Here is an 11940-nt window from a genome sequence, read left to right on the forward strand (position 1 = left end):
TATTCAATCAAGTGCAAACTCATCAGATCTCTTCACAAAAACACTTCCTACGACAATATTCAGAAAGCATATATATAATATTGGGATGTGCAATCTACAAAATTTGTTAAAAATAAGAGTTGAAATTATTGAATGTTGAAAATAGGAGTTGTAAATATTGAAAATTAGCGTGTGATAATGTATGTAATGATGTATTTATTTTTGGATTAGTTCCAAAAGAAATTATATAAACATGTCTCTCAATTTGTGAAAAAACACACAATTGAGTAGACAAAATTTTATAAAATGTGTAGTTTAATATATTTTGTGAGTTTGAGATTTTTATTTTTTACTGTAAATTTTTATTTTTAACAGAACTGCAATTATAAAATAATAACTGTTAATAATATGAAAATTAATGTATGATAAATACTTGCACATTACAATGTGAAGTAGTTTAGATTGCTCTCTCCCGCCTCATTTCAAATCAAATCCCCCTCTTCCGGGAAAAGAATGCACCCCACCGCCGCCCTATCGCTGCAACCGCCGCTGAAGCCGCCGGTAACCTGCTCCCAGGGCCACAGCTCAAACCTCATCCTTCCCACGGCTGAGGGGGGCTTCATCTGCCTGCTCTGCCTCTCGGTCCTTCTTTCCAACCCTAAATCTCCGACCGTTCACGTATCCTACGCCCTCTCCCAGCTCTCTCAAGCCATCTCTCAGTCTCAATTCCTCCATTCTCTTCTCACCTTCCACTCGCACTTCCTCATTTCTCCTCTTGTTTTCGTGTTGTCAAACTTCGATGACGAGCCAATTGCAAATCAAACCATCGATTTGATCCTGAGAATTTGTGAAGCTGCCAAAAGTAATTCCAATGAGGATGTGCAGATGGAGTTTGCTGCTAGGGTTTCCAATTGGCTTTCGAGTGGATCCTTGGCTTGGAGCCGCCGCCAGTTGTACATGGTAATAATCCAATCAAATGCTGTTTTTCATTAGTTTGTGGGTTATGATTATGTATTTTTCGGCGACTGGATACTTTTGCTTTGTCGTAAAGCTGAAACTGTGGAAATTATAATTCTGCATTATCCTTGCGTTGTAAACTTGCTTTGGCGTGTTGAAAACATCGATCACCGGAAACTTTTTTGTTTTGTTCATCAAACTGTTTAGGAATGGTACCTGTATCTGTGAGTCTTTTTCAGTTACATTATTGGCTTCAGACTTTTTAATAAATGATATCACACAGAGGTTGGTGATGTTGATATTGTGGTTATTCAAGAATTATTTGAATTATTTGTAAGGGTACAACTCCAGAAGCTATTTTCACAACGATATCACAGAACTTCTGTTCATTGCAATACTAGAGGTGCAGTATTTTCAATTGATTATTTATGGGAAGTATCTGGTATATTAACAGCTTGATACTATGCTTATGCATATTTTATGTTCAGTTTTTCAAATTGATGATTTATGAAAGTATCTGGTGTATTGATTGCTTTAAACTATGCTGATGCATATTTTATGTCACTGTGAATTACGCTTTTTTGACATTTGAAAATTTTACATTTTATATGTAATCGAGCATGATTGCATTATCAGTAAGATACAAATAGTAACATCGTTATATTTGGATGTTAACTTTGGCGTATAATAGCTGTAGTAAGGGTGTATTAACTTTTGGACATTAATAACATCTTGGCTGTGGTTTATTAAGTTTAATCTCCCCATTTTCTCTTTCTATTTTTCTTATTTTGAAATATTAGTTGGGGAATAAGCTAATTTCACACCAATATTTATGATAAAATTCCATATGATAAGAACTGAAATATTCCTGATTGGATCGTAACAAATACTTAGACCTTTTCTAATATTTAAATTGATGGGTTGTAGATAACGAACAAATAATGCAAGATGAACCTTTCTCCCATAAAGGAACAGGGAAAAGTTTACCCACATGTAATGTCTAAAGAATTAGATGATGGAAGAACTACAGGTTCTAATAGATACGCCAATGAAACTTTATTATTATTATAAAAAAACAATACTAAACATATCTCATAATCTACCACATCATGCTGAACAAAACATGTGGAGATTGATTAGTATTTTATCAAAGAAAAGATTGAAGTGTGCATACGACATATTTCCACACAAGGCAACAAATTACAGATATATCCTAACAAAAGGCTTTGCTAAATTAAGCTTTGAAGAAAAAACATGCAGGCTAGATATGACTAACATATATGCCAGCGCTTGAAAGGAGTGTTGGAAATCATAATTTAAGGGGGAAGTTGATATTGTTTGTGTTTGGAGTTAGTATGTTTTTCTAAATCCCTAAATCTAATGTTGTAACGTCCCGAAAATTTGAAGATACACGTGAACCACATGCATGCAAGTTATCAAATTTCTTATGTATTTTAATTAAATTGTTTTAATTGCATGAATTGATTATGGTAGACGTGTTTGCATGTTTAAAATGTAGTTTTGTACTAGAATGCATAAAACTGTGTTTTTAAAGGGTATTTCGAGACGCGATCGAGGAACGAAGACCGGGTACCTTATAAAGGAAAATATTTTTATTAAATGATTATTTTTAATTATTTAATATATGATATATTTTAATATGTATTTTCGAAAGTGAGATATTTTGAGGTGTTTTTACGCGTCGAGTCGTATTTTAAATCGATAATCAATTTTTGACGAAAATAAGGACTTTTTGAGAACTCGGCTAATATTTTCGAAAACTCTCATAAACAAAATATTCTAATTACTATCTAATGGGCATAATGAGCCTATTATACTAGGTTAATGTATCTAAACTTATGTCATGTATTTTACATATCAAATAAGCTTCAAAAACCCTAACCTACACACACCAAACACACGCACACATCAAACAAGCACTAGGACTCTCCTTGGGCAGCAGCTACACGATCACACACATAATTTTCAAGCACATTCACGTGAGTTTTAAAGGAAACGCAGCAAGTCCCGTTGCTCTCCTCGACGTTCTTCATATCGCAAATTGTTTTCGTGCGTGAAATACACAAAGGCACACCTTAATCTTCTTTCACTCATCTTTCACACCATATTATATGTTTTGATACATGATTGCATGAAAAACATGATACACTTTGTATATTTTCGTTTTTATGACATAAACATGATAAAACTAGAGTTTTCAAGTTTTAAAACACTTGCTTATGTTGCACAAAGAGGTTGCCATGGTAGGGGTATGGGAAGGGATGTTTTCCACATGTTTAAGGGTCCTTAAGTGCATGTATAAGGGCTGCACAGGTAGGGCAAAATATTGAACGAAAATTTGGGTTTTTGATAAACTAGGGTTTTCGAATTTGGGTTCTAGAAGGGCAAGGCTGCGTGCTGCGTATGGGTCACGTCCAGGGGTCTCAAGAGGGTTGTATGATGGTCCTAGAGGGGTTAAAGGGGTGCTGGTGCAAGGAGGAGGGCTGTAGGCGTGAAGGTTGGGGTCGCGCATGCCATGAGGATCGGGTTTGGGGGTTGTGGGTTCTAGGTCTTTTAAGCTCGGTCCAGCAGGGTCTCTAGAGTTCAGTCATGGTCTTAGGAAGGGTTCATAGAGGCTGGTCTTGTTGGTTGAGTGCTAAGGCCGAAGGGGTTCATGGAAAGTTAAGCTAGGGTTTCGAGATAATAGGTGCAGAAATTCCAGCAAGGTTCTAGGCTTGTGCAAGGGTTATAATTGGTTTGATTTGGGTTGTATAGGGTATGGTTAGATGTTAATAAGCTGTGGTTCAAGTTTAGTAGAGTTTGGTAGAGTTTCGAGTCGATTCGGGTTAAAAACGAGACGTAGGTTTAAGTTTTAAAACGAATTGAGAAATTAGCCGAGGAGGTTAAGTTTAAGTCTAAGAAATATTTATGAGTGTATTTTAAGGTGTTATATTAAGTTTGGATGGATTTGGGTCGCCGTTTTAAGGTCTAAGTATAAATTGAGAAAGTTAGGATTTCTGGGGCAAAACGGTTATTTTACACCTGAAAAATGTTAGACGTCCTGGCAGTGTCCTGAATGTTGTAATAAATGTTCAAATTTCTATTTTAAATGTTTATGGAATTTTATGATGAAACGTTAATGTTAAAAGATGTGTTGCATGCTTGGTTTTAAAAGAAAAATGATATATATATGCATGTGATAGATATCTCACATCGGCCAGATTAAGTCGTTCGGAGTTGTATATATGGACTTTGACAATCTTCCTCTTTTGAGCTAGTCTTTTGGGTTGAGTTAGGTCCATGTTCTAATCTTAACATAAAACAACGTAAATCCATTACGTTAATTTGTCTTTTATTTGTCCATCTTGCTCTCTTTTCTGTGCGTATTCTTTGCCGTTATAACTGAACAATAAATAAAAGAATTATTTTTTCTACCTAATCTTCACTTTGTTTGCACTTGCTCTACGAAAATGATAACCCAAATTGGCAGTACTTCTTATATAAACCCTTATAGAACACTCACACTGCACCAACATTTCAATGTAGGACAAGGTATTACAGATTGTGTTATATTTGAAAATATTATATTATTTTGCTGCTTTTTTCCCCCTGACTTCTGGCTTAAATGATGCTAATGATGAATAAATGTTTGATATTTAATTTAAAGCTTGTTTACACTTTTAAAGTGAGAAGCTTCTAAGTTCCTGTCCATCCTCAACATGTGCTTCGTGGAGGTGAATCATTTGTAGATTATTTGCATGAATCAAGGATCAGGTTCCTTCAAGAATGTACTGTTAAAAGAATGATTTCTGTTTATGTGATTCTGTATGGTTGACCTAATCTTGATAAAGTCTCCCTTCACAACCTTCATCTATTTGCAATGCAGCTGCACTGCTTTGGTGTTCTCTTAGATAGTCAGGAAAGTAAACTGTACGCCAGCATTAAGGATAAGGATTCCCTCATTTGCAACTTAATCACAGGTCTTCAGTTGTCAAGGTGGGTTAAGTAATGCACTGGTAGACTGTATCCTGTCACTTACCATTTCTTTCTGAAATGCATTTCTTCCCTTTTGAATACAGTGAAGTGATCCAAGGGGAGATCATGTTTGTTCTGTATCGCTTATTCCTCCTCCATTTCATAGATATGGATGATAACTGTACTGATGTATATGCTGCCTGCTGCCCCAAGCTTGTGCGCTTACCACTGGAAGTCCTCATGAAAAGTGAAAGTGAAGATGTTCGGTTAAACTGTGTAGGTGTGCTTCCATGTATTGAATTTTTTTTCCAATTTTATCTTTGCATTTTAGAAGGTTCCTTTATTTTCTTCTCTACACATTTCCAACGAACAAATAGTTGCAGATTACTTAACTTGTTTTGGACTGCCAATAGTTAAATATACATAAGTCCAGACCGTTGTCCCTTTCATATCACATAATATTTTAGTGAGGGTGCCCTGGCCAAAATTCTTAATAACTGGACATGTTAATTGTTGATGATCACCAATAGTTGAAACTCCAAAACTCTGTTGTAAATAACCAGGATAGTAATGACTATCCTTTGATAACTTTGATACCTTTGCTGTAAGGTTGCAGTCCTTAATATATTAAGACAGTTGGCAAACCAAACACTACTTTATACAGTTATATTTGGAGATTCTCTGCTTGATATAGTTTCATGCTTAGCATGTGATGATGCAACTCAAGATTGTAGATTTTTAGTGATGTTTGTTTTTTTGTATTTTAATCACCTCTTGCAATTGTGTAGCATTGTTGACGGTGTTGGCCCGGAGAGGGATCTTTCAGAGTGCATGTATAAATCATGTGGGCAGTGTGAACTCCTGCGAAGCCGACAACTTCATGCAAACTTCAGAGCATGACATAGATGGGTCATCTTTGGAAGTCTTGTTTGCAGAGGCTGTTAAAGGCCCCCTGCTTTCTTCAGATAGCCAACTTCAAATTGCCACATTGGATTTAATAATTCTATTTCTTTCACACAGAGATGCCTCTGGCGAAGAACTTCAAGTACTTATAGAACAGAACATAGCAGATTACATATTTGAAATGCTGAGACTGTCAGGTAAACTTTAAAGGAAGCATCATCTTCCAAATGATATTTAAAGTTCGGTAAATGGCTGAACAATCCAGAATTGAATATTATGGTTTCAAGTTAGGCCTAATCTGGGAATATGACATAGCTTCATAATGTCTTCCCACCATATTGTTGCAAACAAATAAGATATATTATGCAAAGTATAACTTATACCTTTTTATCTGTCAATTATGCTTATAATGTTTCTTGGCATTTTCCAGGTAGAGAAGATCCAATTGTCAACTCCTCACTTCAGGTTCTTGATCTTCTATCAGCAGCTGAGCAGCCCTTCAGACAAAGACTTGCCATTGGGTTCACAACACTGGTTCCAATTCTGCGTCATGTAGCTGAAGTTCCTTTTCATCATGTACAGTGTCTGTTACTGAAGCTTATTTTAAACTGTGTATCAAACTGCCCTGGAATAATATCTACTTCTGATGTTGGCGAAATAAGTATTATCTTGACTCGAATGTTTAATAACTTAGATGGTGAGATCGGCATGCTTCCAGAGACATTCTCTTTATCATGCAGATTATTTGTTGCTCTTATGAAATTTCCATCTTCTCCTGGTAACTCAATTTTTATAACATCAATAATGGATGCATCAAGATCTGCTGTTTCATATTGTTTAAGTGACAGTCAGGTACACAGAGATCAAATTTTGCATTTTCTTTATCTACTGAAGGAAGCATATGCATACAATAAGGGTGATGGTTCTTCAAAAGCCACAGATATGGAACTAAGAATTTGTATTTTAGACTTATATAAAATAAAACTATTACCTTGGTTCATGACTGTGATCAATGATCTTGAAGGAGAGGATATTGCCTTGGGAGTGATTGAAACTTTTCATTCAATACTGCTACAAGATTCTGATACTCATACTGAGAAATTTACAGTCTCTCTAGTTTCATGCTCCTGGTTCAGTATGTTATTTGGATGCTTGGGTTTATTTCCAACTGAAAGAATGAGAGATAGGACATATTTGATCTTTGGTTCCGTTGTGGACGTGCTTCTTGGGGATGATTCTGGGCAACCCATTAGGGATGCTGCTTTCCTTCTGCCATATGACCCCACAGATTTGCTATTCCTTCTTGGTCAGAAAAGTTCCCATAATCAGGAATTATTTTGTTGTCAATCTGCAGTGCTACTGATTCTCTATATTAGCTCTCTGTATAATGACAGGTACAAGCTCCTCAACAGTATTCTACTCACCCACCCCTTTGTACCAGATTTCAACTAGATAACAGTTCTTCTTTTTGCAAGGATTGCTGATGATAAATTGATATTAGCTTCCCTGGAGCAATATATTTTACTCAACAGCAGTGATTTTGTAGTCAGAGTTTCTGTCTCAGTGACAATAGAACTATTAGTAAATCTTTATGGGCTTCACAGGGGATTTGCCAAAATGAGCTACCAAATACCTTACAGCCCAGAAGCTGAAAGAATCCTGTTCCAGCTTTTGTCTGATATAGACTGGAATTCTCTTTCTACAAGAATCCATTTTACATCGCTGAAATGGTTGTTCCAGCAAGAAAAACTCTGGAAGTCATTGTCCAAACAGATATTGAGGTTCTGCAGGCAGTACTACAGCTCAAATGGTCATGAAATCACGCAAACAATTAATTTGCATGTGTTTGCTGAGCTGATAACAACTGGAGACAACTTTGTTGCTATGATTTTTATACACTTACTGGGAGAGCTTGTTGGAAATACTGGCCAAGATTATGATATCATTTCAGTCGTAAAAGCCATGACTGAAATAACTGAAGTTGCTCCAGCTGTGTCAGACCAGTTTTGCATGCATGGGATAGACGACGTGATGCTAAGCATTTACTTATATTCAAGATACACCTCTCCCGAGTTGCATGTGGTGATATCTCAACTTGTTATTAGCATTCTCATATCTGCGAGATCTGAATCGATATTAAATGATGGAGCTTGGATAGGGATAGCCGGAAAGGTATAATAATTAATCGGCATCTGTTATAGTTATCGTGTACATCCTCAATGTTAGCTAGATCTTTTCCCTCATTTTTGCAGTTGTTGGACAGCCTAACACCTGCAGTGGCTTTGGATGGTTGGACTGAAGTAATCTTGACTATTAGCATTCTTTCTCTGATTTTGCACCATTCTAGCAATCAGGTTCTAACAGAAGCTACGAAAACCATCATTTTGAGTGCTCCCTTGGTCTCAACAGTGAATATTACGATCTCTGAAGCTTGTTCCAAGGGACCTGCTCTACTTGATCATGATGAAGGAACAAATACAGGGGAAGTTCTCATACTTGTGCTCCTGTTGCTTTTCTTCTCTCTCAGAAGGTAAACACATATCAAGCTCTCAAGGAAAATAATAAAACTAAAATTCCCTTTTGTAAAATTGCACCTGTGAACTGACTTAGTTAGTGTGCCAGTATGCGAGCTAATCTACCAGGCCTCATTGACTTCCGATTTCTACATGATAATGATACTGAGACGGAGATGCTATCCTACATCAGTATAAGGTGCCATGACTGTTGCAAGTTGATGCATTATGGATCACCTCTAGTAAAACTAATCTCTTCTTTCTGCCTCATGGAAATGCTCACGGGACTATCAGATTACATAAATAAAAAAACAGATGATTTGAAATGCCGAGAAGGGTACATGTCATCACTATCATCTGTATTAGAAGGCCTTATATTTTTTGACGACATTAGAGTTTCAATGAATTGTGCACAATGTTTGTCACTTCTGATGGAATGGGAAGAGCTGGAAAACGAATCTATCACCGCTGATAAGAGTAATTGGTATAGATTGATCGTAGAGGAGCTGGTGATGTCTTTGGTGACTCCAAGTACAACATCAAACACTTTCATGGTTCATCACAAACCAGCAGCTCTTATTGTGGTAGCATTGCTAAAATCGAGCAGAGTACCACCATGGATGACTAAAGTGTTCGATGATTTGTCAATATACAAAATAATTCAGAATGTATCACCAAGCAATGTGAGCACTGAATTAGTGGTTTTATTTCGAGAGCTTATGAATTCTGGCTATCTGAACTCTGAACATATTGCTCATTTAAATCAAGTGTTCCAGGTAATAAAACTGTTCCCGTTCAATAGTCATACACTCTTTGATCTTCCATTAATTGGCAATGACTTCTCAAGGTTTAAGATCAGTATAGAAATAAGGGCCAAGATATCTTTCTTCCCACCAACTATTGAACATTAAAAATACCACAAGAATTTGTTAACCTCACATTAGTTGTAATGGGTGCAATGCTACAAGGGGCGTTGTTACAGTTAAAATATGGGACTAAGTCTCCATGTGTTGTCACAACACCTGTCATCAAGTACATCTACCTGATCTTACTTTGTATCCGTTTCCTAGGCATGCCGGCGGCACATCTACAATAAAAGTGAAATGCAATATACCACTGCAACGGAACACACGAGGAACACAGCTGTCAACCAAGATCATGCAACGAAAGCTCGTGCATATCTCTTCAGCCTCATGTTATCTCACTCGGTTACTGAAACAAATGGTTTGAGATCTCAATGTTGGAAAGAACTACTGAAAGAAATAGAATTATTCACCAAATGTTCCACGGAAGAGGATTAAACGTGACTGCTTGTTGCAAATATGGATGATTTTTTTAGTGTACATAAAAAAATTTGAATTTTGTATGCGACTTTTGGTATTAAAAACTATGTTCGGTGGGTGACTTCATAGCAATAATCTACTTAATCATTTTATTACAATAAAAATAGAATATATTCCCAGAAAAACAGTATACATGTGTTTTTCAATTTCAAGCAATAGGCTACAGCCTAAAAGCACTTGAGAACAGTTTCAGAAAGATTACATAAACAATTTCATCTTGCATTTCTTGAAGCCCCTTAATGTGTGGGGGTCAGCAAACTATCTGATCAGAACTACACAAGTACGCATTAGAGCTCTTTAAAATTATCTGGTAGATTCACTTCACCAAAAGAATATCAAATTTGTTGGCACGAACACTTTGAATCACCTTCACGATAAGAGACATATTTTAGGCCAACACCACCCTCATCCTTCAGTTGATCGCCTTTTCTACGCGAAATGAAACTAACCCTTTGAAAATTATTTCATTTAAAAATGAGATTTTTTTTCCCAAACAATGGAAATGGTTGTGAGAGGAATAAAATTTATTCCTTATTTAAATTACTTATGATAATATTGTATTTATTAAATTATAGAGTTTTGCCTTTATAAACTATAAATATTTTTGATAAGAACTCTAGATATGATATTATTGTTTAAAAGAGTTTATTTTCTAACAAAATTTTTGTTTTCATATCTTGTAGGGTTCTTTTTTATGGAATAAACTACATGGCAAATGAAGTATATAAATAATCAAAGATAACTGTTGAGGAACATGCACAAAAGAGAGAGACGCCGCAGAAGAGCAAGCACGATAATTGAATATTTACATTGTAGAGATCAAATGCTCAAGCCAATGAATAGTGCTGTGTTGCTGTGGAATGTTGAAGACACTCAGACACAACACCTAATCATAGTATTGATTAGTGTGTTGTTCATCAAAATGATTTTCGGCTTTACAAAAGCCATAATTTAGTTATTTAGTTTTATAAGGATTTTTTTTATGTACTTTGCCCTCTTACTTTATTGAGGGAGTTAGCTTTTCTTTATTCACTAGTACTGGTTTTGTAAATTGATAGATTTTTCTAGTGAATCCGATCTCCGTTTCCTGGTCTGCCTTCAAATATCCGGAAAGAAAATCCTTAATTTCGTGATTTCATGTAAAATTATGTGATTAATCATATAATCATATTAAAATGTACCATTTATGCATTTAAATAAAATAAATAAATAATTTAACTAATTATCATACATGCGGTTTACGTAGACTGATTTTTCGGACATTACATAAATCATGAGGAAATGCTGGTTTTGGGTTTTCTAGAGCTCGGCCTATCCGTGAACAACAAGATTCAAGAAGTCCGACCCTTTCTCCAATGAATCTAGACGTGAAACCAAGCTTCTCCGACAAACTCCTAGCTTGCGATCAACTTGTTTCCATTCCAACTCGATATTCTAGACTTATTCTATAGTTAGCAGGCTGCCCAAAAGTGAGAATTCATCCTTTCGTTTTGTTCTCATATTTGTCACATTTATCTAACTATATTGATTATTAGTTTGGTTTATTGTTTTAGGTTCGGTGATTGGACGACATCGAGATATAAATTCATCGACCTAAATATTAGTGTCGAAACTGTAAGTGCGATATTGTTGGAGATTGAGAATATTTCGATTACTGTTGCATTATTATTAATAATTCCAGGCTAAGAAAATAATCGTGTAGTTTGGGTTTTTGGAAGCTAATTCGTTGATTTATGATTTTAGAATGTTAAAACAAATTTTGGGAAAATAATTCAACTTTAAAATTTTTTATATATACTCGAATTATTTTAGATTTTTTTATGATTTTTATAAATTTACTCAGCTTTATGAAATAATAAATTGTTGTAGACCTAAACGTTGGAACTTAAAGTTGATCTTTGAGCTTCGTTGAGTGATATATGTATTTTATGAATAGGTAAAATACGACAATAATACATAAATTATGTCGAACACACACACACACACACACACACATATATATATATATCGTGTTTTATGTGATTTGTATGAGTTACGTGATCTTTAAATACATTGTTGTTTATATGTTCATTTATTTGATATATTACATGGCATTTATAACTATGACATGTTATATATAATATTGCATCTTGAACCATATCGTCCTTGTTAACCTATATTTTTTTGTTGTTATTCAACAAATATTTTTTTTATTGTCTGGCATTTATTTAATACCGGATATAATAAATATGATTGACCGTCCCTTTTGTTAGTGCAGCCTTTCGGGTCAA

The 11940-nt window shown here is 35.3% G+C and overlaps 1 protein-coding gene across 2 annotated transcripts; it reads left to right on the plus strand.

Annotated features, from left to right (window-relative positions):
• The first annotated feature begins 426 nt into the window (after nt 1-426).
• On the plus strand, nt 427-9748 carry LOC140962160 (protein PUTATIVE RECOMBINATION INITIATION DEFECT 1). 2 transcript variants are annotated; one of them, XM_073421038.1, is made up of 9 exons: nt 427-939; nt 4823-4932; nt 5016-5191; nt 5700-6011; nt 6245-7208; nt 7290-7986; nt 8067-8344; nt 8437-9103; nt 9398-9748. In XM_073421038.1, the coding sequence occupies exons 1-9, from the start codon at nt 493-495 to the stop codon at nt 9626-9628; spliced, it is 3882 nt and encodes a 1293-aa protein (XP_073277139.1). In that variant the 5' UTR covers nt 427-492; the 3' UTR covers nt 9629-9748. The 2 variants fall into 2 exon arrangements, with proteins under 2 accessions (XP_073277139.1, XP_073277140.1); XM_073421039.1 differs by lacking the exon at nt 427-939 and having other exon boundaries at nt 5078-5191; nt 9398-9747.
• The last annotated feature ends 2192 nt before the right edge of the window (nt 9749-11940 follow it).

The sequence above is a fragment of the Primulina huaijiensis genome, chromosome 16 (assembly GCF_012295235.1).
Source record: "Primulina huaijiensis isolate GDHJ02 chromosome 16, ASM1229523v2, whole genome shotgun sequence".
NCBI classification, from domain to species: Eukaryota; Viridiplantae; Streptophyta; class Magnoliopsida; order Lamiales; family Gesneriaceae; genus Primulina; species Primulina huaijiensis.

Excerpts from the sequence above, each read along its gene's own strand:
- LOC140962160 (XM_073421038.1), top strand. The coding sequence starts at position 493 with ATGCACCCCACCGCCGCCCTATCGCTGCAACCGCCGCTGAAGCCGCCG. Across the intron at positions 8,345-8,436 it reads CTTTTCTTCTCTCTCAGAAG|TATGCGAGCTAATCTACCAG; the intron begins GTAAACACATAT and ends TTAGTGTGCCAG. Across the intron at positions 9,104-9,397 it reads ATTTAAATCAAGTGTTCCAG|GCATGCCGGCGGCACATCTA; the intron begins GTAATAAAACTG and ends TCCGTTTCCTAG.